Source organism: Ursus americanus, chromosome 14 (genome assembly GCF_024610735.1).
Source record: "Ursus americanus isolate L20-20 chromosome 14, mUrsAme1.1.p, whole genome shotgun sequence".
NCBI lineage: Eukaryota > Metazoa > Chordata > Mammalia > Carnivora > Ursidae > Ursus > Ursus americanus.
Genome location: NC_142140.1, coordinates 39844566 through 39865374, shown reverse-complemented (window position 1 = coordinate 39865374; position 20809 = coordinate 39844566). Strand labels below are relative to the sequence as shown.

General features: G+C 59.1%; 2 protein-coding genes across 3 annotated transcripts in view; both read right to left on the bottom strand.

Moving 5' to 3' along the window:
- Positions 1-7246, bottom strand: part of COL7A1 (collagen type VII alpha 1 chain) — a 30499-nt gene extending 23253 nt beyond the window's left edge. Inside the window, exons 1-21 of the mRNA XM_045778707.1 lie at positions 7162-7246; positions 6478-6658; positions 5709-5868; positions 5541-5634; positions 5289-5450; positions 4891-5054; positions 4676-4805; positions 4462-4578; positions 4222-4368; positions 4020-4136; positions 3795-3944; positions 3584-3712; positions 2881-3024; positions 2667-2792; positions 2421-2564; positions 1870-1989; positions 1567-1710; positions 1092-1217; positions 848-994; positions 510-632; positions 9-161 (exon numbers count right to left, since the gene is read on the bottom strand). Of these exons, the coding sequence (XP_045634663.1) occupies positions 9-161; positions 510-632; positions 848-994; positions 1092-1217; positions 1567-1710; positions 1870-1989; positions 2421-2564; positions 2667-2792; positions 2881-3024; positions 3584-3712; positions 3795-3944; positions 4020-4136; positions 4222-4368; positions 4462-4578; positions 4676-4805; positions 4891-5054; positions 5289-5450; positions 5541-5634; positions 5709-5868; positions 6478-6658; positions 7162-7246 (2863 nt within the window). The remainder of the gene's footprint in view (positions 1-8; positions 162-509; positions 633-847; positions 995-1091; positions 1218-1566; positions 1711-1869; positions 1990-2420; positions 2565-2666; positions 2793-2880; positions 3025-3583; positions 3713-3794; positions 3945-4019; positions 4137-4221; positions 4369-4461; positions 4579-4675; positions 4806-4890; positions 5055-5288; positions 5451-5540; positions 5635-5708; positions 5869-6477; positions 6659-7161) is intronic.
- Positions 7247-11109: 3863 nt separating this feature from the next.
- UQCRC1 (ubiquinol-cytochrome c reductase core protein 1) lies at positions 11110-19629 on the bottom strand. Of its 2 annotated transcripts, none has more exons than XM_045778680.2 (13): positions 19471-19629; positions 19078-19221; positions 17213-17299; positions 16031-16160; positions 15619-15817; positions 15017-15096; positions 13459-13574; positions 13080-13223; positions 12800-12960; positions 12602-12687; positions 12186-12274; positions 11751-11826; positions 11110-11303 (listed from the first exon to the last, which is right to left on the bottom strand). In XM_045778680.2, exons 1-13 carry the CDS (start codon positions 19537-19539, stop codon positions 11239-11241), a joined length of 1446 nt encoding a protein of 481 aa, XP_045634636.1. In that variant the 5' UTR covers positions 19540-19629; the 3' UTR covers positions 11110-11238. The 2 variants fall into 2 exon arrangements, with proteins under 2 accessions (XP_045634636.1, XP_045634637.1); XM_045778681.2 differs by having other exon boundaries at positions 19078-19218; positions 19471-19628.
- Positions 19630-20809: the final 1180 nt, after the last annotated feature.

Sequence of the window (20809 nt, the reverse complement as noted above, 5' to 3'; positions counted from 1 at the left end):
GGGCTCACCAGTGTGTGCAGTCACTTCTGTGGGGGGCCCTTCTCCAGTCGACCCCAAAACACTCAGCCATACGCGGTATAGGGTGGCTGGTTCTAGCCCATCCAGTTCATAGCTGTTGAGATCGGGCCCCAGGATCCGGGACTGTTCCTGGCCACCTGGGGCTGGCATGAGAGTAGGGACCCAAGACACATGGGAGGATGCTACAGACCAGCATTAATGAACTTGCCCACCTCCCTGACTGACCCTGCTGACCAGATCCACCCTCCTAATTGATCTTCCCCATTCTCGCTGATCCTGTTCACTTTAATGACCCTGCACGACTGACCCTTATTGATCCCACCCATCTCACTGACTGATCCCGCACACTGTCACTGATCCAGCAGACCCCCCCACGCCGTCCACTGACAGACTCTGCCCACTCATTGACCTCGCCCATCTCGCCAACCCCGCCCCCAACCCCGCCCCCACTGGTCCCTGAACTCGCCACCCCATCGGGGGACACCTCTCACCCTCGGGTCGCCAACGCAGACGGAAGCCCTGTGCCCCAGGCACCGGCTGCCACCGCAACCTCAGCGAGTGCTCCCCTAGCTGCACGACGCGAAGGGTCTCCAGTGCCGGCGGAGCCTCAGGCGCTACAGAGAAAGCACCGCAGTCAGGGAGGCTCCGCCCCCACTGGCTCCTGAGCCAATCCCAGACCAACCCTGGAACGCGCACCGCCCCAACCGACTCCTCTGCCTATCCCAGCCTTCATCCCTCCTTTCCCCTTGTAGCCCGCCGTACATAAACCCCGCCCCCAAACCATGCAGGCGACCAATCCAAGGCTCGCCCCAGCCCGAGCTCCGCCTACGCGTAGTGACGACAATGGAGACCGGCGCGCCCTCACGGTCCCCGACAAGTGCAGTCACTCGCACAGAGTAGCTGACTCCGCCTTCGAGGCCCCGTATTTCTGCGGAGTCCGTGTTTCCCGGGAGCACCTGCTGTCTCGTGGGGCCACCTGGGCAGGCAAACATGGGGCAACAGTCGGGGTGGGGGTGGCTTACCAGAGAGGAAATCCCAGCCGTGAGGGACAAGGGCACGTCAGGGAACCATACCCTCGCTGCGGCCCCAGGCCAGTCTGTAGGCTGTGGCTCCAGTGACCCCCACCCAGGTGACCCGCAGAACATCACTGGAAGCATTGAGGATCTGCAGCTTCGACACACTGCCCACGGGCGCAGGGTCTGGGGGCAGAGGCAGGGTAAGGGGTCAGGGGCCACTGGATGGTTGGCAGAGAACAGAGTGGCAGTGCAAACATGGTCAATACAGAGAGGTCTGAAGGTCAGTGTGAGGTTAGTATGGACAGGTCAGTGTAGGCAACCTCTGAGAGGGGGGAGGTCAGTGCCCCAGAGTGGGCAGTGTGGAGCGGCCAGGAGGTCGCTGAGGGTGGATCCTTAGTCAACGTGGAGAAGCCACTGAGCAGTGACGGAGAGGGCAGCTGAAGCAGTCAGGATGTTCACACACACCCCTGTTCACACAGTGGGGTGGGGCAGCCAATGAGATGTGGTTGCCGGCTGGCCAGGGTCCACTCACCTGTCCTCACAACCACAGAGGCAGGGGTCCCATCCACACCAGCCACATGGGCCCACACATGCACTGTGTACTCAGTATCTGGCTCCAGCCCATCCAGCTCAGCCACTGTGGCCTCTCCGGAAACCAACTGGGATTTCTCTGGACCTGGGAGTGGGAATGGAGGCAGCTCCAGGGCTAGCTAGACTCTGCCCTCCAATGCCCCCCCTGGACCCCTAATAAGCCCCCATCCCCCATTCCACCCAGACCTGCCCCGCCCAAAACCCTCCAAAACCTCCAGTCCCCTCCAAAACCCTTGGTCCCCACCATGGCCTGAGTGCCAGGAGATCCTGTATCCTGTTGCACCAGGAACCCTGTTCCAGGCAATGGTGACAGATGAGCTGCTGGTCTGTGTCACATGGACAGTCCTCACTGGGCCCAGTGGGTCTGGGGGGAGAGGCAATGGAGAGTCTAACGGAGGAGGCAGTGGAGGGTCTGATGGGGGAGGATTGGGGGACCATCTAATAGAAGGCTATGGGAGTCTAGAAGGAGACAGGGATTTGATGGTAGAGGAAGTGAATGGGTCAGATGGGGGAAGAAGTGGGGGTTCTGACAGGAGATAGTGCAATCTGAGTGAGGCAGGTGAGAGAAATCTGAGGGCAGAGTGGGATCTTAGAGGAGACGCAGAGGAATCTGAAGAAGGTGGGGGCTTAGGAGGCAAGGGAGGCCAAAGCAGAAAGCAGGACTCTGAGGGAGAAGGCAGCAGGAATCTGAAGAGGGAGACCGTTCTGAGGCGAAGCAAGGGTCTGAGAGGGGAGGCGTGGGGGTCCAAAGGGGCACTAGAGATACACAGTCAAGGGGCTGGTTGAGGCCCTGACCAGTCTGAGCCACGACGACCACAGCGGGACCCTCCTCTCTTCCTCGCAGTGCTGACACAGCCACCTGGTAGGAAGTTCCAGGCCGCAGCCCCAGGATATCTGTGGCAGTGGATTCTGGGGGCAATGTCTGGCTGGACTCCGGACCTAGGGTCAGAGGGAAGTGTTGACATGGCTCTTGCCTGTCCCTTCAATCCCCTATACCCTGATTGTTCCTCTCCATAACCCTCCCACACACCCCACACCGACCACTGTCTGTCCTCCAGCTAATCCGAAATCCACTGGCTCCAGGAACAGGTCCCCAAGCCACCCTCACTCGTGTTGCATCTGATGCCACGACTCGTAGCCCTGGGATGGCAAGTGGGGTTTCCAGTTCTGGGGGTGAGAGATAGAGGTCAGAGGTCAAACCAGGACCGGAGTAAGTCAGGCAGCTGTCCCTCCACAGCCTTCCTGCAGTGCTCACCACGGCGGACCGTGAGGATGCTGGCGCCACCCTCACGGGTGCCCACTCGAGCAGACACCCGCACGGTGTAGCTTAGCCCAGCCCGGACATCATCCAAGTCAAAGGCTGTCTGACTTCCAGGAAGCACCAGGGTCCGTTCAACCCCTAAGAGAGAAGGCAGGGTAGGTGGGCAGGGGTCAGTGAGGCACAGGGATGCGGGACGATGCTGGTCAGTGAAGACAGGGACACAGGATAATGGACCAGTGATGAATGGAGACCCAAGATGATAGGGGTCAGTGGACATGGTCATGGAATGTAGGATGAGAGAAGTCAGTGAACAGCGATAGGAATTGACAGGTCATTGATAGACAGTGACATGGGGTGACAGGGGCCAGTATTGGGTGGGGATAAGGGCTGAGAGATCAGTGTGGGCAGTGGTTCCAGCCAGGGTCACTGAAGGGCAGGGACTGGGCTTGTGCTTGTGGAGAAGGGACGTGGGGCAGTGAGTGGAGACAGACCCCGGTGAGAAGATGGGCTGAGGCAGGGCTGGGAGCAGACAGCCTCCATGACAGATCTGGGCTCAGTTGCCCCCTTGAGGATAGATGGACAAGGAGACAGAAGGAGGCTGTAGAAACCCAGGAGTGGAAAGATGGGGTGAAGGTGCCATCAGACCCCAAGAACTGGATCTTTAATGTGTGTGTGGGTGTGGCTGTGTCCCCCTCACCCTGGGTACTGCGCACAGCGATGCGGTACTCGGTGGCACCAGGAACTGGGCTCCAGGACACTCGTACCCGCTGCCCGGGCAGCTCAGTTGCCTGCAGGTCTGTCACAGGCCCCACGGGCAGCTCTGGCCCTGTTGGAGAGCGCAGCATGAGAGGCTGCCCGGGGGCCCCATCCCTTCCCCTGAAACATGGCCAGGCCCACAGAGCCCTCACCAGTGGGGACCACAGCTGCAGGTGTGGCCACCTCGCGGCCCTCCAGCAGCGTGTAGAGCGTGAGGCGGTACTCAGTACCCGGTTGCAGCCCATCCAACTGGTAGCGGGTCACATCAGAGGGCAGCACCACCTTCTGTGGCGCCCCCAAGCCTGCAAGATGACAGGGTCAGGCCAGCTGAAAGCCAAGCCCGGCCCTGCCTGCCCACCCCTCTCCCCTGCACTGACCGCTCTCACGCCGCCATTCCAGCCGGTAGCCACGGGCCTCAGGCACCAAGTTCCAGGAAACGAGAATGGATGTGGGGCCCAGGATGACCGGGCGCAGGGTCTGTTCAACAGAGGCGTCTGCCCAGGGCACACGGGACGTCAGTGGCCTTGGTGCCCTGTCTGCCTGCCCACCCAGCCCGAAGAAAGCATCCGGCCTTCTCACCAGTGCGGGCAGTCAGGGAGGTGGCAGCCCCGACGCTCCGGCCAAGCAGGCTGCTCACAGTCACCTCGTAATCCGTGCCAGGCTCCAGGTCACGCAGCAACACTGACCCCTGCCCGGGGCCCAGCTCCTGCTGCTGTGTGACACCGCCTGCAGCGGGGGGTGGTACCCGGGCGGTCAGTGTGCCTTATAGACTCAGAACCCTACGATCCTGTCTGAGGTGCAGGGATCCCCCTCACTCACCCCTAAGGACCCTCCATGTCACACGGTAGCCAGTGGCACCCGGCACACTCCGCCAAGCCACCAGGAGGCTGTGGGTCGTGGTATTCTGGATGGTCAGCTCCGGCCCCTCCAGGGCAGCTGGGGGAGGGTGCACCAGGGGTTAGCAGAGTCAGGCAGGGGGAGGGGTTACTGGGCAGTTAGGTGAGTGGGGTCAGAGGTTAGCAGAATTGCTCACTGGTCCGAGCTGTCCCACTCACGGCCTCCCCGATGCTATTGGCGTAGAGGGCTACCACAGTCACTTGGTACTCGGTCAGTGGCCGGAGACCTTGCAGCTGCGTGCTGGTCTCACCAGCGGGGACGCTCACCTGCCCAAGGTCAGAGGTCACTTTACCTTACACTTCCCACCAGCCAAATCCCCAACCCTCCACCTACCATCCCAGACATCCTTACCTCCCGCCGCTCGCTCGGCAGTGGCTGTCCCAGCCCTGTCAGAGGAGTGTACTGGACCTTGTAGCCAGTCACAGGGCCACTGGCTGCAGTCCACTGTACCCTCAGGGATTGACTGCCTGCTTCAGACAGCACCAGGTCTCGGGGACCAGAGGTCAAGTCATCAGCTGGGAAGGGCGGGGAGTCAGGCAATCAGGCAGGAGGATTGGGGGTCAGACTTAAAGTGTAGCATTGGGGTCAAGGGTCAGGACCCATGGGGTAGGGTCAGCATCTCGAGGGCAGGATCAGAGGGCAGTACCCCCAGCTTGGTGTTGGGAGCACATGGGATGGCATCAGCACTCCCAGGTGGGGGCGCGGGGGCAGAGGTCCAGGTCAGCACACAAGTGTGGGCAGGAACTCACTGGGCAGGGTCACGGGCACGCCACCAGCAGTTGTGCACACTCTCCGGGAAACAAGGGGCAGCAGCGTCCTCAAGATACTGAAGTCGTTGACGAAGAAGAAGAAATCACTGGTGGGCTGTGAGGCAACTCGCTTCAGCTCCTCGGGGTCGGCATTCTTGATCCCTGAGGTGATACCCAATCAGAGCTCAGGGGCTCATGAGCCCTCTGCCCGGCCCCCGCCGCAACCACGTGTCCCCTCAGCTTGCAACTCACCCACAGCAAACAGCTTGACCCCCTGCCCCTTCAGCCGCTGGGCAGCTGTGTCCACCAGGTCCTGGGACTTCCCATCTGTGATGAGGATGCAGACCTGGGGCAGGGCAGGGGGTCAATCAGTGTGCCTCAGACAGCTAACTTAGGGGGCATGGTGGGGTGAGAAATCACCTTGGGGACACCGGGTCGGGCCAGCTGGGGCAGGAAGATGTGGTCAGCCACGTGGAGAATCGCAGCCCCTGTGCGCGTGTTGCCCCCCTTGTAGCTGAGCTCACGGATGGCTCGGATCACGTCACCCCCTGAGCCAAGTGCATCAAGGCCAAACTCTGTCCTGTGCAGGGGAGGGAAGATGGCAGCAGGCTAGGGGCCAGGATCTCTTCTGGCTCTGGCCTCTAGGAAGCCTCTGGGGTGAGGTTTGTATCAGTCCCCTTGAGTGGTCTCCTAGTTCCGTGACTCCTGTCCTCCATCTCTGAAGCCGTTAACAAGCTCCTCTGGTACCCCTCTGTGTCCTGCCTGTGGCTGGAGCCCTTGGGGCTCCCTGCCTCGGGGAGCAGGATGTCTGGTTAATTAAGTAATTGTGGGAGGAAGGGTCCAGTTGTAGGGAGGTGGCTGTTGGCCAGACAGGGAGGCCCTGTGGGAGGGGAGAGGCCAAAGGCATCAGGAGGCTGAAACATGGAGAGTCCCGGAGGCTGGGGGTAGAATGTAGGCTGCATTCTCCATCTCCAGATCAGAAAACACAGTGCTGTCTTTGGCAAGAGCCCAGCCTGGAGGTGTCTCGGGTGCAAGATCCCTGCCTCTGTCTCCAGAGGAAGTCCTGGCTCAGGGCAAAGGGGTCTGGGTTCCCCAAAGCCTGTCCTAGGAGTTTCTGGACTCCCTGCTCCTGTGAGGGAAGAACACTGGTGAGAGCTCTGGGTCCCCAGCTCCAGGGGCCACCACTCACCGCGGATCGTCGCTGTACTGCACGGCCGCGAAGCGCACGCCCTGTGCACCGGCTGCCCCGGAGAAGGGCAGCACCAGTCCCTCCAGGAAACCTCGCACTTCGCGGAAGTTGCCACGGCCGATGGACGAAGAGCCGTCAAGTAGGAACACGATGTCAGCCGCATAAAGGCGTGCGCAGGTCACTGAGGCAGGAAGGAGCAATCAGGCTCTCCTCCTGGAGCCCACCCACCCCTCCGTGCACTGTGGTCCCTTGGCACTAGGGGCTGGGGTGGATGGAGTAGGCCTCAGCGGCTAAGCAAACCGGCCCAGGCCGGCTGGGGCCTGGGAACCTCAGAGGGAGGGACAGAGGGACCCAGAGCTGACTCTCCGCGGAGGTTTGGTGCGTGCCGAGAAGGGAGCTCCCCCGACGCGGGTGTGGATCTGGGACTGAGGCTGGCCTCAGGGGGCCAGAGTGGAGTGACAAAGAGTTGGTGACCCAGCGCGCATTTGGGGAGCCAGAGTGTGGGACCCAATAGGATAGGATGCAGTTTGGGGGACCCAGCAGGGGTGGCGGAGGGTTTTGGGGGGTCCGGGGAGAGTTAGCAGGGATGCAGGCAGGGTCGTGGAGGTGGGGGGGGGGTCCCAGATGAAGGCCACAGGTGACAGGGTGCAACGCCCTGGATGAAGTCCTTCCCGGGGTGCCCACCTCTCTCCCGGTGCTGGGCCCGCACGCGGAGCGCCCCTGCCAGGATCCCGGCGCAGAGCGCGGCCGCCAGGAGCGGCAGCCTCATCCTGGGTGGGGGAGACGGTCAGCCAGGCCCCCCGTCTCTATTCCTCGGCCCCCACAGTTGTGGCGGGTCCGAGCCTAGCGCCCCCCCACCCCCAGTCCCGGTCTTGCCTGCCCGTCCACCGGCTCCGCCGCCCAGCCGCTGCTGCACTACCGCCGCCACAGCAGAGAAAAGTCCCCGATCCGGGGGGCGGAGCTGCGGGCGGGGTCCCAAGCGGCCCGCCCCCACCCAGCGTCCCAAAGGCCGCCGCCCCCACCACCCCTGCCCGGATAGATGATTTGACTCCACTCAAGTGTAAAGACCCCCACGTCCTGTGGCTTCCGGGGCTCCCCCCAGAAGGTTCTTGACGGATGCTGAGGAAGACCCCTCCAACCCTGTCCAGGGTCAGAAGTTGCGGCTGCTTTAAGGTCAGAGTGACTAGTGTCATGACCGCTGGAGGCTGGAATTCAGAGAGGTTCCTGGGGACGGAGGAGACTGCAGGATGGTGGTGGGGGGAGGCTGCAGCTGGAGATGACTCAGCCCCCACCCTATGGGGGTGCCCAGACAAGCCTTCAGGCCATAAGTCCCGCCGGCCACTCCTGTGATTCAACCATCCGTCTGTTGGATCTCCTGTGCCCCACCCCTATCCCCTTGACAGCTGGAGCAGCCCCCAGCAAATGAGGGGCTCAGGCTCATCCCAGGGAAACCAAGGCACCACTGGACTGCATCTGAAAAATGCCATCCCCCACCTTGGGGGGGGGGAGAAGCCAGGAGGAGAGAATCTGTGTCATGCATACGCACACGTGTCCATCCCAGTACCCCTCACCCCCTGCCATGCCCTGAACCAGTCCCAGGCAGATGCCATCCAGCTGTGCCTGCACGGAGGAGGGTTGTCCATATGTGCAGGGTGGGACCACCCACAGTGACAGCTCATCTCTCAGGAATCCACCCCTTCCTGCCTACACCCCCACTGGTGGCCCTGTCCTGCTCCAAGTCCCCCTAACTACTCATCCTCATTCTGGCCTGCTGGAGTCTCCTCCCTCACTCTATTCTTCTTGAAGACCCCCTTCCACCCGTCATCCCCACCAGGCCCAGAGGTCACCATAGGCCCTCCCTCCTTTCCTCACGATCTCAGGGTCCACCTGTGGCTGCCACTTTCATAACTACCCTTGACCCACTGCTCACCCCTTAACCAGCCTGACTTCCCACCCATTTCCCTCAACTGGCTTTTGTGACTGTACAGTCCCCTTTAACACAGGTCACGAACGCTGTCCTGAGATGAGTCTGTATGTGCACGTCTTCATCCAAGGGAAGTGACACAAAGGCGGAGATGTTCCCAAGAGCAGCAGGCCCGTGTTTTGTTTGTTTTCCTGCTAGTCCTAGATAATTCTGAGAAGTCCAGAAAGTAGGTCTACACTCACCACTGCCGCTGAGTCCCTTCCAACATGCCTGGCCCCAGGCCTCTCCTGGGTCAACAGGCTGAGTGGGGAAGAGATGGGGACAACACGTCTTCATCTCCCCTGGGCTCCTTCCAGGCCGGGGGGTCTGTGGTGTGGCCAGAGCTGGAGGCAATGAAGGCCATCCACACTGCCTGTTTTCCTATTCCCCGGAAGGCTGAAGCTACAGAATGGCCCCTGTGATCCCTGATCCCTCCCCCTAATTATCACAGCGTTGTGACCCATAGGGCCCAGAACTTCTTCCAAGGTCATGGTCTCCTCAGCCACGTCCCAACACCCCCAGCCCTTAAAGCGGTCTGATAGGTGAGAACAGCAGAGACCCAGACACAATCTCCTTACAGACGCAGCCCCTGCCCCCAAGCCCTCCACCTCCTCTTGCTCAGCAGGGGCAGAGCTGCCACGTACGGTAGGGTCGCACGCACACATGGCGGTCCAGCCTGTAGGGGCAACTGGACACCCTGCTGAGAGGGTATCAGACCATGATGTGCCCCTGAAAGGAAGGGCTGCCTGCTGTGTGGGGGTCCCTCAAAGGGTGTGGGAGAGGCTGTTGTGGAGGTTCAAGTGCAGGTGGTGATGTGAGACTGGAGCCCCCAGGCAGGTGTGTGACCCTCTGTGGCTCCCAGCTCCAGCCTCCTGGCAGATACACAGGCTAGGGCCCAGCTCCTGAGCCCAGCACCTTCCATCTGAAGAGTGGGGCCCCAGAGCTCTGTCCTTCCTCTAACTCTCCCCCCACATCTCCTTCCCTGGCTTCAGTCACTACCTCTGCCCGGTGGCACCACATCTCTAGCTGGGGCTTCTTTTCAGGATCGCAGCCCCACACATCCCACTGTCCCGGACACCTCCCAATTTCTCACCAAAACTGTGGCCCAAGCTAGGCAGGTCATCCTCTGGCAACCTACCCCTCCTTGGGGTACCCAGCCCTGTTGGGGCTGCTGTCCTGCTTGTGTCCCCTGAAGCCCGCTCCAGCTCTTCCTACAGCTGTGACCTCTGCTCTGCCATAGCACAGCTCCCTGGGGTGCCACAGAAATCCAGCCTCCCAGTCCCCATGCTAAATCTCAGGCCGATCTCACTTCTCTCGCCAGTAACCTCTAAGGGACCTCCCTCAAGATGCCTCCAGAGTAAAGACCAAATTCTCTGGTTTGGTATGCAAGGTCTATTGGGACCAGATCACTTCCAGAAGTGCCCAGCACATCCAGAGCCTTCAAGGACCATGCCTGGGCTTGGAAGAGAAATCACCCCCATCTTCCAGGAGCTCAAACTTAGAGCAAAGATTTGGTACTCCCTGGGCCCACTGTACTGCCTCTATAAGCACCGGGTTGGCCTGTCAGGTTTCTGCACTGTCTAGCAGGTTCTCTCAAAGTAGGAGGATGACCTGGGACCTCCAGCTCTGGGTTCTAGAAGGCACTTGACAATTATTTCCTAATTGACAACTGGTGGCAGCAGAGATGAGCTAAAGGCACTGGGGCAGGGCAAGAGTGATTCCGGGGTTGTTTGGGGCCACTGCTAGGCTGGGGTGCTGGATGACTTCTCAAGAGCCTGCTTCTCAACCACCTTTGTCCCAGACTCTGCTCCCGACTGCCAGCAGCACTTCTCCTAGGAGAATCAGGCCCCTCACTTCCACTTCCATCCTGGGCTCCCAGGGAACCTGACTGCAGAAGGGCTGGAGACACAGGAAGAGGGGTCTCCCTGCCCACCTGCCTCCTGGGGCCAAGGCCTGAAGGGGGACTAGGCAGCTGTGAGTTCCACCAGGTCCTGGCTGCCACAGGTAGATGGGAAGGGGATCATCAGGCCAGCAGCTCAGGACTTGCCTGGGACAGACCTAGTCAAGGGAGGGGGCTCAGGCCCCACTGAGCTCAGGGCTATTCTCGGAGCCTGAGTCAGCGGCAAATCGAGGCAAAGGATTCTTGCCCTGCCTGCCCAGGCAACAGATAGAAATCAAATGGGAACACTATGCCCCAGGCTATCCTCCTCCCAGAATCCAGAGTAAACATATGAAGGAAGCTTCCTCAGGGAGACTCCGGGACGTCCATGGCCCTTCCTGGTCTGTCCAGGGGGCCAGGAACTGCCAGAAGGCTTATTGCACAGGACCCACACCAAAGGGCTTCCCTCCTGAGCCACCAGAGTTCCCAGGCTGGGACCTCTACCAGGGCAAAAGCATGGGTTCCCACACCCTACTCTTGGGACAGACCAGCTAGGAGCATCCCCCACGTGGCTAAGTGGAAACATCTGGCTTCAGCTCCCTGCAGGCATCAAAGGCTTCCGGCCTCCATACTGAAGCCCCCACGCTTGCCCCTGGCTGAGGATACATCAGCCTGTGGGAAGGCAGAAGGATCTGGGGCATACAGAACTGGGGGGGGGGGGGGAGAGTCCCTGCTCCCCCATCCACTGCCTGGGAGACCCCACGGCAATGCCGAGAGACGGACAACACAGTTTTCAACACGGGCCTTTATTGGAGGTAAGGTCATCTGCACACAGGTCTGGAGAGCCGAGGTGGTACGCTTGTCGCGGGGAGGGACCGGGAACCCTGGCCCAGCCCTCTTGCCTGTACAGCCTTCCTGCCTAGAAGCGCAGCCAGAACATGCCGCTGCGGATCCGGTTGTAGTCTGGGAGCTGCTCGATGGGGCCTGTGGGGAGAGGGTGGGGCGTCAGGGTGGGGTGCCTGGCCTGTACAGGGACACCTGGCCCTACGCCGCACCCGAGGCAGAGCTGCCCAGAGCAGCACAAGACAGGCTTTGAGTGGAAAAAGGGAAGAGAACATTCCCCCAGGGGTGCCGAGCCTGTCACTTCATGCTCTGGCTCTCAGAGCCCCACCCCACGCACGGAGGTGTCCGTTACCTGGCGGGTGCGGGGTATTGATGGAGGCACCTTGGCAGGGAGTCAGGGAGCTGCTGGGACAGGTTTTCTGAGCAAGAACTCCCTGGCAGCCAGGCTGTTGGGCAGAGCCTCTCAGGGGCCTCGGTTTGCTGCTGCCAGGGTAGGCGGGGTGGGGGTGGGGGGGAGCACAGGCAGCAGGGGAGGCCAGGAGGAGGCCTGAGAAGAAGGACAAAGAACAGGCACTCTAGGCCACTCACCCAATCCAGCCACAGCTGGACACTGGTCATAGAAGTACTTGGAGCAGACCTTACGCACCACACTGGCATCCACTTCCTGCAGGGGAAGCAGAGGGCACACTGACACGCAGGTTCCTGGGGCCACCTCAGCCGGTCAATGTCGCCCAGCCAGCCGACCAAGGTCTTCCATACGGCCCGAGGAGCTGCCCCCTCAGCCAAAGGGGAAAGGCAGCAGGGCCCTCCCTGCCGCAGACGTCCACAGGCCCCACCCATGCCCTCAGCCTTCAGTGCCTCTGCCCGGCCCTCCGATGACGCCACCCTGTCGGTGACGCTGCCGAGGACACCAGGGATGACTGCGGGAGCAGTCTGCACCATGCGCTGTCAGGCCTGAACTCCTCGCCCTTTAGGAGGCTGCCAGGTCGGGACTCCAGAACCTCCCCCAGAGGCCCACGTTACCGCAATCCGGCTTTCCCACTCGGCCAGAGGGATGCGCCGGCCATAGGTCAGGAGGCTGCGTCCGATGTCCTCGCACACGGGAGTGGTGCCTGCAAGGGTCAGGGGAGGCTTACAGCTCCTCCCGGTCCAGTCCAGGAACACAGGTACTCGCTGAGCCTCCAGCTCCAGGCTGCCACCTGGGCCATGGTCTGACCCCGGATCCCAGCCTCACTTCCACCATCTGCTCTAGTGATGGGCTGTTGCGGACCTGGCCCGCCGCCACCTGAATCTGACCCGCCAAGGCCCTGGGGGTGGCAGTGGGGATACGGCATGGCCTTCAGAGTTCTCCTCTCCCATCCTGCTTGGGAACGTGGCTACCCTGGGGCTGTCCCTCCAGGATGCGCTCCACGCCCTCCCCACAGAGCTGCAGGACTCACCATCCAGATGAGACACCAGGGCATTTCTGAGGATGTTTTTGCCCCGGAGCACCTCACTCTCCGTGGCACTGGTGCACAGGCGCATCCTACAACGGGCGGGGGATGGGCTGGTCATCCTGAGAGACAGGGCTGTCTCCTACCCCCACCGTCCTGCTCGAGGGCCCCTCCTGTGCCCGGCAGTCCTGGGCTGCCGCTCACCACTGGCCTTGCAGGAAGAACATCATGTCGTCAATGTTCATGCGATCGCAGACGAAGTGGGCGCCCAGCAGCCCTGTCTCCGCGTAGCAGATGTTGAAGGTCTGGAAACTCTGGCACAGCTTGTTGGTCACGGAGACGGCAGCCAGTTGGCTGGACAGGTGCTGCCAGGGGCAAGGGCCGTCAGCACCCACCCTCCTGTCCGTGGCCCACAGCCTGAACCCCACGGCCCGGCACCCTCTGTTCCCGGACGGCAAGGTCCCGTGCTCAGCCCAGCACTCACCGAGCCGCCACCGTAAGTGCAGTCGTAGTGGCCTATGATGGCATTGGCCACTTGGAGGGCCACATTGTCCGGGTTGGACCAGCCAGGCCCCTCTACCGCAATAGCTACATGGGCCAAGGGCAGAGCATCGTCGCGGTGGCGGATCTGAGAAAGGACAGGGCGAGACTGAGAGCCGGCGCGTGCAGACGACCAGAAAAGGTACCAGGTGTGGGTGAAGCATGTGCACGCGTGTGGGAACACGTGTGCTCGTCAGGCAGCATCCACAGGACCCCTTCCCCACCCCCGAAGCATCTCTGGAATCAGGAAGACAACCATGTTCACAAGGGTCCTTCCAGAGGCCGGGGCTGAGACCACCACCCCCGGCCACAAGGCGGCCCACCTCGCTGCCCGTGAAGCGGCACGGAGCCAGAGTGGGCACGGTGTCCTCCTCGTATGCCTCCGAGACGCTGCTGAAGTGCTTCTGGGCGAGGTCCAGCAGCTGCCGGTGCTCCACCCCTGCCGAGACAGAGGGCGCCGTTATGGGCCGGGCAGCAGGGGCCAAGGCACAGGGTCAGGGGGATCACGCACAGGCGGAGGACCCCACGTCCGATCTCGGTGGGAGATGGCGGAAGGAAGACACGACATCAGGACAGGGTCAGGGAAGAGAATCTCCAGAGAGAGGCTCTGCCTCATGGGCGGGGCAGGCACCTCAAGGTCGAAGAGCGTCCATCACCTCAGCCCCAGGGAAGCAGCAGCACGGTGGGCTGAAAGATGGGTCCCCAGCAGATGCATTCTCCCCCACATTAAGAACAAGACTGGGGCTCCCTGGGCCCCAGGCCACCTGCCCTGCTTTGTCCCTCTGACCCTTCCTCAAGCAGATGCTGGCTGCTACCCTGTGGGGGAGGCTAACGAGAGGGCACAGAGGTGCTACTGCAGGGCCGTGACTAATTCTGGGGACGTTCACGAAGAGCACTCGGGACCCTGCAAGACTGCACACCCTCACCTTTACAAGGGGAGGTCTCTGCCGCTCGAGCATCTTGGCTGGTCAGCGCTGTGGGCGGCCAGAGAGACAGCCTGCCAGCGGCCTCGGCCTTCATTCCTCCCTTCCCAGAGCTCCCACCCTTCTGGACTCAACAGTCTCACTCTCGCTCGCTTAAACTGCCCTTGGGTCACAGGCCCCAGGGCCACCCACCATGCCCTTCCCAGCAGTCCTTTTCACCCACCCGGCTGCCAAGGCCACAAGCTGGAAAAGCATCCTTAACCCCTCTCCTGTCCACTCCCCACCACAGCCAGACGTGCTTCAGATTTCCATCTATAAAACCATCCTGAATCCATCCCTCACTCCTGCCACCTCCTACCAGACACCTGCCATAGCCTCCCCCACCCCCACCCTGGGCCTGCCTGCCTATGCTCTGGCCCCCACATGGCAGCCAAGCATTGGACCATGACACTGCCCTGCCCCTCTGCTCAGGTTCCCCACTCCCCACCTGACTTAACCCCTCCCAATCCTTTAGACCTTGGTTCCAACAACATGTGCTTCAAAAGCACCCCCTAACCTCCAACTCTGCACTTCCCGTCTGTCATCAAATAGGTATCGTCACACCCCAGGGTCTGGCCTGCCCACCAGCAAGGCTGCGAGGAACAAACCTGAGGGCTTGTATCTCCCACCAGCCTGCCACCCGGGTCTCTTAAGGGACAGGTGGGGCTGAGAAAGGCCTGTACTAATGAGGGCAAGCAGCATCCCTACGTGGTGGGTCCCAGGGGTGTTGGCAGGGCAGAATCCCATCCCACCTCAGAGCGCATGAGACAGAGCTCGCTCTCCTCAAGGACAGGACAGGAACAGGGTCCCCCGGACGGGAAGATCCCCTATGGTCATAACCAGGAGACCCGGGCCCTGGTAACCAAGGCTGGTGCCCACCCACCCATCACCACAGAGCTTCGGTGGGCCCAGCACTCACCTCCAGCTGCTGCCAGCACCATGCGAGGGGCCTTATAATGCCTGCTGAGGTACTCGGTCAGGTCTGCACGAGACAGCTTCCTGCAAGACATACAGCCAATGGCTCAGCGCCTCTCCCAAACCACAGTGGTCTGGGTCCCACAAACAGAGCTGAGGAGACAGGCAAGGAGAGATGTGGCTTCTCTGGGGAGCAAGCCCTAGCACACCCCTCAATCCCCTTCCCCATCTCTGCCACCCAGCCCTCCCGGCCCCACCTCACATCTGCCCTCAGGACAGGCTCAGTCCTTCCTCCCCGAGGGGGCTGTGAGCCGATGCTGTGAAGCTCTCAAGGGCGGTGTCAGAGTTCGTCCCACCAGAGGACAAACAGCCACGCAGACGGGATCCCCAAGCTCCCTCCCTCAGGTTGTCAGGACACACATAAAATCATGCCCTACAAGGAGGCCCGCAACTCGAGTGAAGACCACACAGGCATTTCAAAAAGACCCCCAGGGACCATGTGGCAACAGAAAGAATGTTTCCAGTTGTGCGAATTAAGAACATACAATAGTGCAGGCCAACTAAAAACAAACTCGCACGGGCCAGCACGGGCCCAGCAACCCTCACCTGACATTCCCGCTGGGCCCCTCCACAGCCTGGGCTAGAGGTGTGCCCTGGAACGCCGTGGCATGCAGATAGTCGAAGACCACGTTCCGCATACACGCATCGTTCTCCTGCAGCTCCTGGAGGATCACATCACGCTCCTTCTCAATCTGGGAGTCTTCTAGGCTGCAGTTCTGCACAATGTCGGCCAGGAGCTCCACAGCTAGATGCAAGAAGGGCAGGTGTGGGCACCAGGTGGGCCACCGCAGGCCAGTAATGGCACAACGCCCCCAGGACTGGCATGCCTGGTTGCCCTGCTGCAAGAGGATGCTGTCAGGGTAACCCCATTCTTTGGCCAGGCCAAGCTCTTGGAGGCCTGTCCTCTGCACCCCTGAAGTCCTATCCCCCCGTCCCTGCCCCCTCCTCCAGGCGTTACCTTTTGGCAGGTCCTTGGATAGCGCCTTGATGTAGTAAGCTGTGTGTTCCCGGGTGCTGTAGGCATTGAGATGGGCCCCCATGCTCTCCACCTCCTTCTCCAAGGCATTGCCAGGCCGATTCTTCGTTCCCTTGAACCAGGTATCCACAGGACCAATCAGGAACCACGTGGGAACTCAGGACCCCTATCTTCGAAGGCCAAAGTCCCAGCAGCACCACTGGTCCACAGGCGCCTCCTTCAGCAAAGACTATGGGCATAGAGGGCCTACGATCTGTGCTCACCAAGTGCTGAGCAGGCCACAGTATCATAGGCTAATAGAATGGAGACAGCCAGGGGCCAGGAGAGAAAGGCATGGCCAGTGCAAGTATGGCCTGAAATCCAGAGCCCCATAACAGTCTGACCTTACCAGCACTCTCTGTCACCTTACTGACAGTCACGGTCAGGTTAGCTCACATCAATGTGCAGGTGACGCTGCCATGACCCACTCTACCCCCATGCCATTCATCTGACTGTGTGTGTGCTGGTGGACACCTCTGTGGGACTCAACCCCACTTCTGTGTGTCTGTGTGTGTGTCTGCTGCTGTCCACTGGCACATACACGCACGCTGAGATCTACACTCACATCTGTGCTGCTGCTGCTGGCCAGACTACCTAGCCGGTCCTGCTCCACACCCCCACCCATCCATATCTGCTCCATTTTTTAATTCATTTAAAAAACTCAGACTTCACGCCAACATGAGCTGGCTGAGGCACTGAGCGTGGAGACTGTCCCCACCCTCAGGAAAGCTCAGTATTTACTTCTACAAACAAGAGATGCCCAGGCATTCTGCCAGAGGAGAGCATCTCACAAGAACGCACGCCAGCCCAAGTCTACAAAATTGTTAAATGCACTTGTCCATCTACGTGTTCCACGCTTCCACACCAATGCACGCATACAACACAGGCCTGGCCTCTCTGGTGAGGAATGGGGTCCTGTGCCTCCCTGGGGGCCTTATGCAGGGGCTGACTAGATCGGTGCTCACTCAGGAGAGGCTAAACCCACATGGTTCCTTCCAGAAAAGCCAGCCAGAGATCGCGCCCCCCCCCCCCAGCTGAAGCCCATAACTGAGGAGGTTGACTTTGCTAACCTGCATCCTCAGGAGGGACAAGAGGCAGGGGAGTGCAGGATTTCAGGAGCCTCACCTTGAAAGCCAGATGCTCCAAAAAGTAACCTGCCCCATTGTTCTTCTCAGTCTCGTAACGGCTGCCGACATCAATCCACACCCCGACCTGCACAAAAAGCCATCAACAAAGGTAACAAACCACCCCAGCCCCGACTTACACCCTACCCAGTTTGACTTAAAAGAAGCCCCCGGCAGGGGGGTCATGGTCCCAGGGTGGGGGGACAGCTGTCTCAGTAGGACCCCTGTGCTTGGAGGTACAGCTGTGCCCTGGGGCACAGGCACTGGCTAAAAGACATACTGTGTCACCTCTCCTTTCCACTCTTATTTGCCGACTGGTTCCCAAACAATTTCTAACTGTGCACACTCACCTGACCCCATTACCAATATGAAACTTATATTCTGTCTCGCTTTTCAGTTAATTGTGTTTTCTAGGCAAGCAACACATCATTTGCAAACAACAACTTATTTTCTCCTTTCTAAAAATTATACCTTGCCTTTGTTCTGGTGATTTTGTCTTTGACCATTAAGGAAGGAAACTATTGGTTTAGACACTGAACATTTTATCTTATTAAGCAAGGAGCTTTCATTCACAATTTTTTTTTTTTTTATTTGACAGAGAGAGAGACAGCCAGTGAGAGAGGGAACACAAGCAGGGAGAGTGGGAGAGGAACAAGCAGGCTCCCAGCGGAGGAGCCTGACGTGGGGCTCGATCCCAGAACGCTGGGATCACGCCCTGAGCCGAAGGCAGACGCTCAACTGCTGTGCCACCCAGGCGCCCCCACAATTATTTTTTAAAAAGTTTTTAATCAGAGTCGAATACTTAACACTGGCAAGTGTCTCCTTGGCACCCAATGAGAGAATCTCCTAATTTCCTCAACAGCCTCCTGGTGTACTATGAAACATACAAACATCACTCAACCCACACAAGTCACATAGATCTCGTCTTAATTTAATATTTGCTCACAGCTGATTTAAAATTTTTACATCTACTTTCCCAACGGATGTTGACATACACACCATATATCAAAAAATTCTTACACTAGTATCTGTTTCACAACTAGTATCTGAGAAAGAAAAATTAATCTTACAACCCATGGTAGCCTTGGGTCATCATCGGCAGCATTCTCTCTCTGGCACAGCGGTGTCCCTTACAATTGAGAGCATCTCAGAGTCCATGAAATACAGCATTCTCTCCCGAACTTTAACAGGCTTTGGGTCAGTTTATATAAGCGCCACGTAATAAGGAAGTTGCCCATGATCTTTTACCATGTTCAGTAACAACTTATGTCAAAGGACATTATTTGTTACTGGAAAACTGAAAGAATTTAACAATAAAACCACTTAGCCCTGCAGTTTAGGGTGCAGAGGATTACGTCTTGAGAATCTTCTCACCTAATGATATATCTAGCCAAGGTTTCTCTCCCTAAGTCAATTTTGAGGATCTGTATTTTTTGGAAAATCACGTTTCTTTGGAATCTTCAAATGCATTCATTATGCAAGTGCATAAACAGTCTAGCCAGGAGATTATGACTTTGGGCTGTGAGTCTAGCAGTCACCTTACGTCTCTGAAACCCATTTTCCTCAAGGTAAAATGAAAACAGGATCACTTCTGTCATAGGCGCTGCTTAAGAAAAGGCTGCAAAGAACCTGGCCTCCCGCTTGGCAGCTGTCATATGCTAAATGACTGTTAGTCATAGTGAGGAATGCCCCAAGAAGTCAGGCCTAGCTGGGGTCAGGATTAAGGTAGGTAGAGTCAATCCAGCGGTGAGTGAGGAGGAGTCCGATCCAAACCACAGAGGACTCGAGCCCAAGGTCACACCCTGACCTGGGAAAAAACGCTAGGCGCGATATGGAGGCGGCCTCCCGAGAGGGGCCCCCGCTCACCGTGCAGGTAGGCTGGGAGGACTGCTCGGAGGCTACTCGCAGCCCGTTGTCCAGCACGCTGACCTGTGTCTCTGGCACGCTCTGAAGAGCTTGGGCGAAGGTGGCGGTGCTCCGCAAGGCAGGCGACCTCAGCAGGGCCGGCTGCTGAAAATGGACAACCGAGACTGAGGGCTGGGTTGCGGGGTCTCTCCTCGGCTCCCAGGCCAGAGTGGGATCCCCGTCGCCGCCCCGCGGCCAGCCGCAAGACTCCCATCCCCGCTCAGCGCCGTGACCTTCGCACGGCCCTGACCCCGGAACCTCCCCAATCTCGACCCTCCGCCGTTAACAGTCCGCTTCCCGTCCGCGTGCCGAAGCCCCGCGCTCCACGGCCTTGTGCTCTCGCTGTTGCCTCACCGAGCGGCGGGTGCGCAGCAGCACTCTCGTCCCGGCCCCGGCCGCCCGGCAAACTGCGGAAGCCGCCATCTTCTAGCTCCCGTCGGCACCAGGTCGCGCCACACAAACGTAGAGTGGACGCGCCGGAGCCCGAGGCGCAGGCGCACTACCGCAGACGTGGCGCTCGGCCGCCTCCTGGCGGAGTCCAGGAGTATTCACCCCGGCTGTTCCATGGTTCTGTCCGAGCGTCCACCGGTACTGCGTGCATCAGCCCACCAGGCTGTCCATGGCCAGTGTGGGTCCGCGGTCCAGTCCATCCTCCCCTTTCATCTGTGGGAGGCAAAGTGCGCGATGTTTCTCACGAACCGCGGGTGCTCCGTATCCACTGCGTGCTCGGAGCTGCCGCGCGGGCCAGGGGCGCAGCCGCCGCGTGTCCGGGCCTGGGAGCCCCGGGGCTCAGGGGCTCAGGCACCAGCGTGGGATGCTGGGACTCTGACGTAGCTGCTGATCACGATTTTCTCTTTAAAAGGGTGAAGTAGTTTCAGACGGTTGACATCGAAGGAATTTAACAAGATATTGCTAAGAAAAAGGAAAGGGTTAGAGACTACTTATTTGGGTGGAGAGAATACGGATTCCGTTTGTTCGGGATTGACACTGACGCTGTGCGTGTGCACCCATACGCCCTGTGAAACTGAGTTCAAATTCAGTCATCGACCTTGAGCAACATTTCTTCGGAGAGGAACGTGAGAGAAGGCTGCTGCTCCCCGTTCCCGACTTCCGTGCACCCTGCACACTGTAGAACAAAGAAAACTCCTAGTCTGGGGTTTGTGAAATAGGATTCCCTTGCTTGGAAAAGAAAACATACACAAACAAAACAAAACAAAACAAAACAAAACAAAACAATGAGGCTTTTCTAATACACCCCATTGAAAAAAAATCCGGAGGAACTCTCTCGAAACTTTCAGCCGAGTGACTTCTGGAAAATGGATTGAAGGGAAGGAGAAGGATGCTACCATATTTACATTTCTGTGTTAATACAGAATTTTTAATTTTTACAAAACAAATGTTACTTTTGAAAGAGTGTACCTGTGAACTCTACTTTCACATGATTTATATGTGATTTATTGTACTTCTGAGATCTTCCCCAAAAAGTCATACTTAAAATATAACCCTTAAAAGCAGACAAAAGACACTTAAGTGTTTATTAATATTTTGTGGTTTAAAATTATGATTTAGGGGCGCCTGGGTAGCGCAGTCGTTAAAGCGTCTGCCTTCGGCTCAGGGCGTGATCCCGGCGTTCCGGGATCGAGTCCCACATCGGGCTCCTCTGCTGGGAGCCTGCTTCTTCCTCTCCCACTCC

Bases quoted from the DNA above. Each gene is read 5' to 3' on its own strand.
- UQCRC1 (XM_045778680.2), bottom strand. From the start codon at position 19,539: ATGGCGGCTTCCGCAGTTTGCCGGGCGGCCGGGGCCGGGACGAGAGTG. The intron at 13,224-13,458 runs GTGGGCCGCCTT...GTCCTTTCTCAG, and splicing joins GCCGCTTCACGGGCAGCGAG to ATCCGCCACCGCGACGATGC. The intron at 12,275-12,601 runs GTGAGTCCTGCA...TGACCCTTGCAG, and splicing joins CCTGGTGTCTCATCTGGATG to GCACCACTCCCGTGTGCGAG.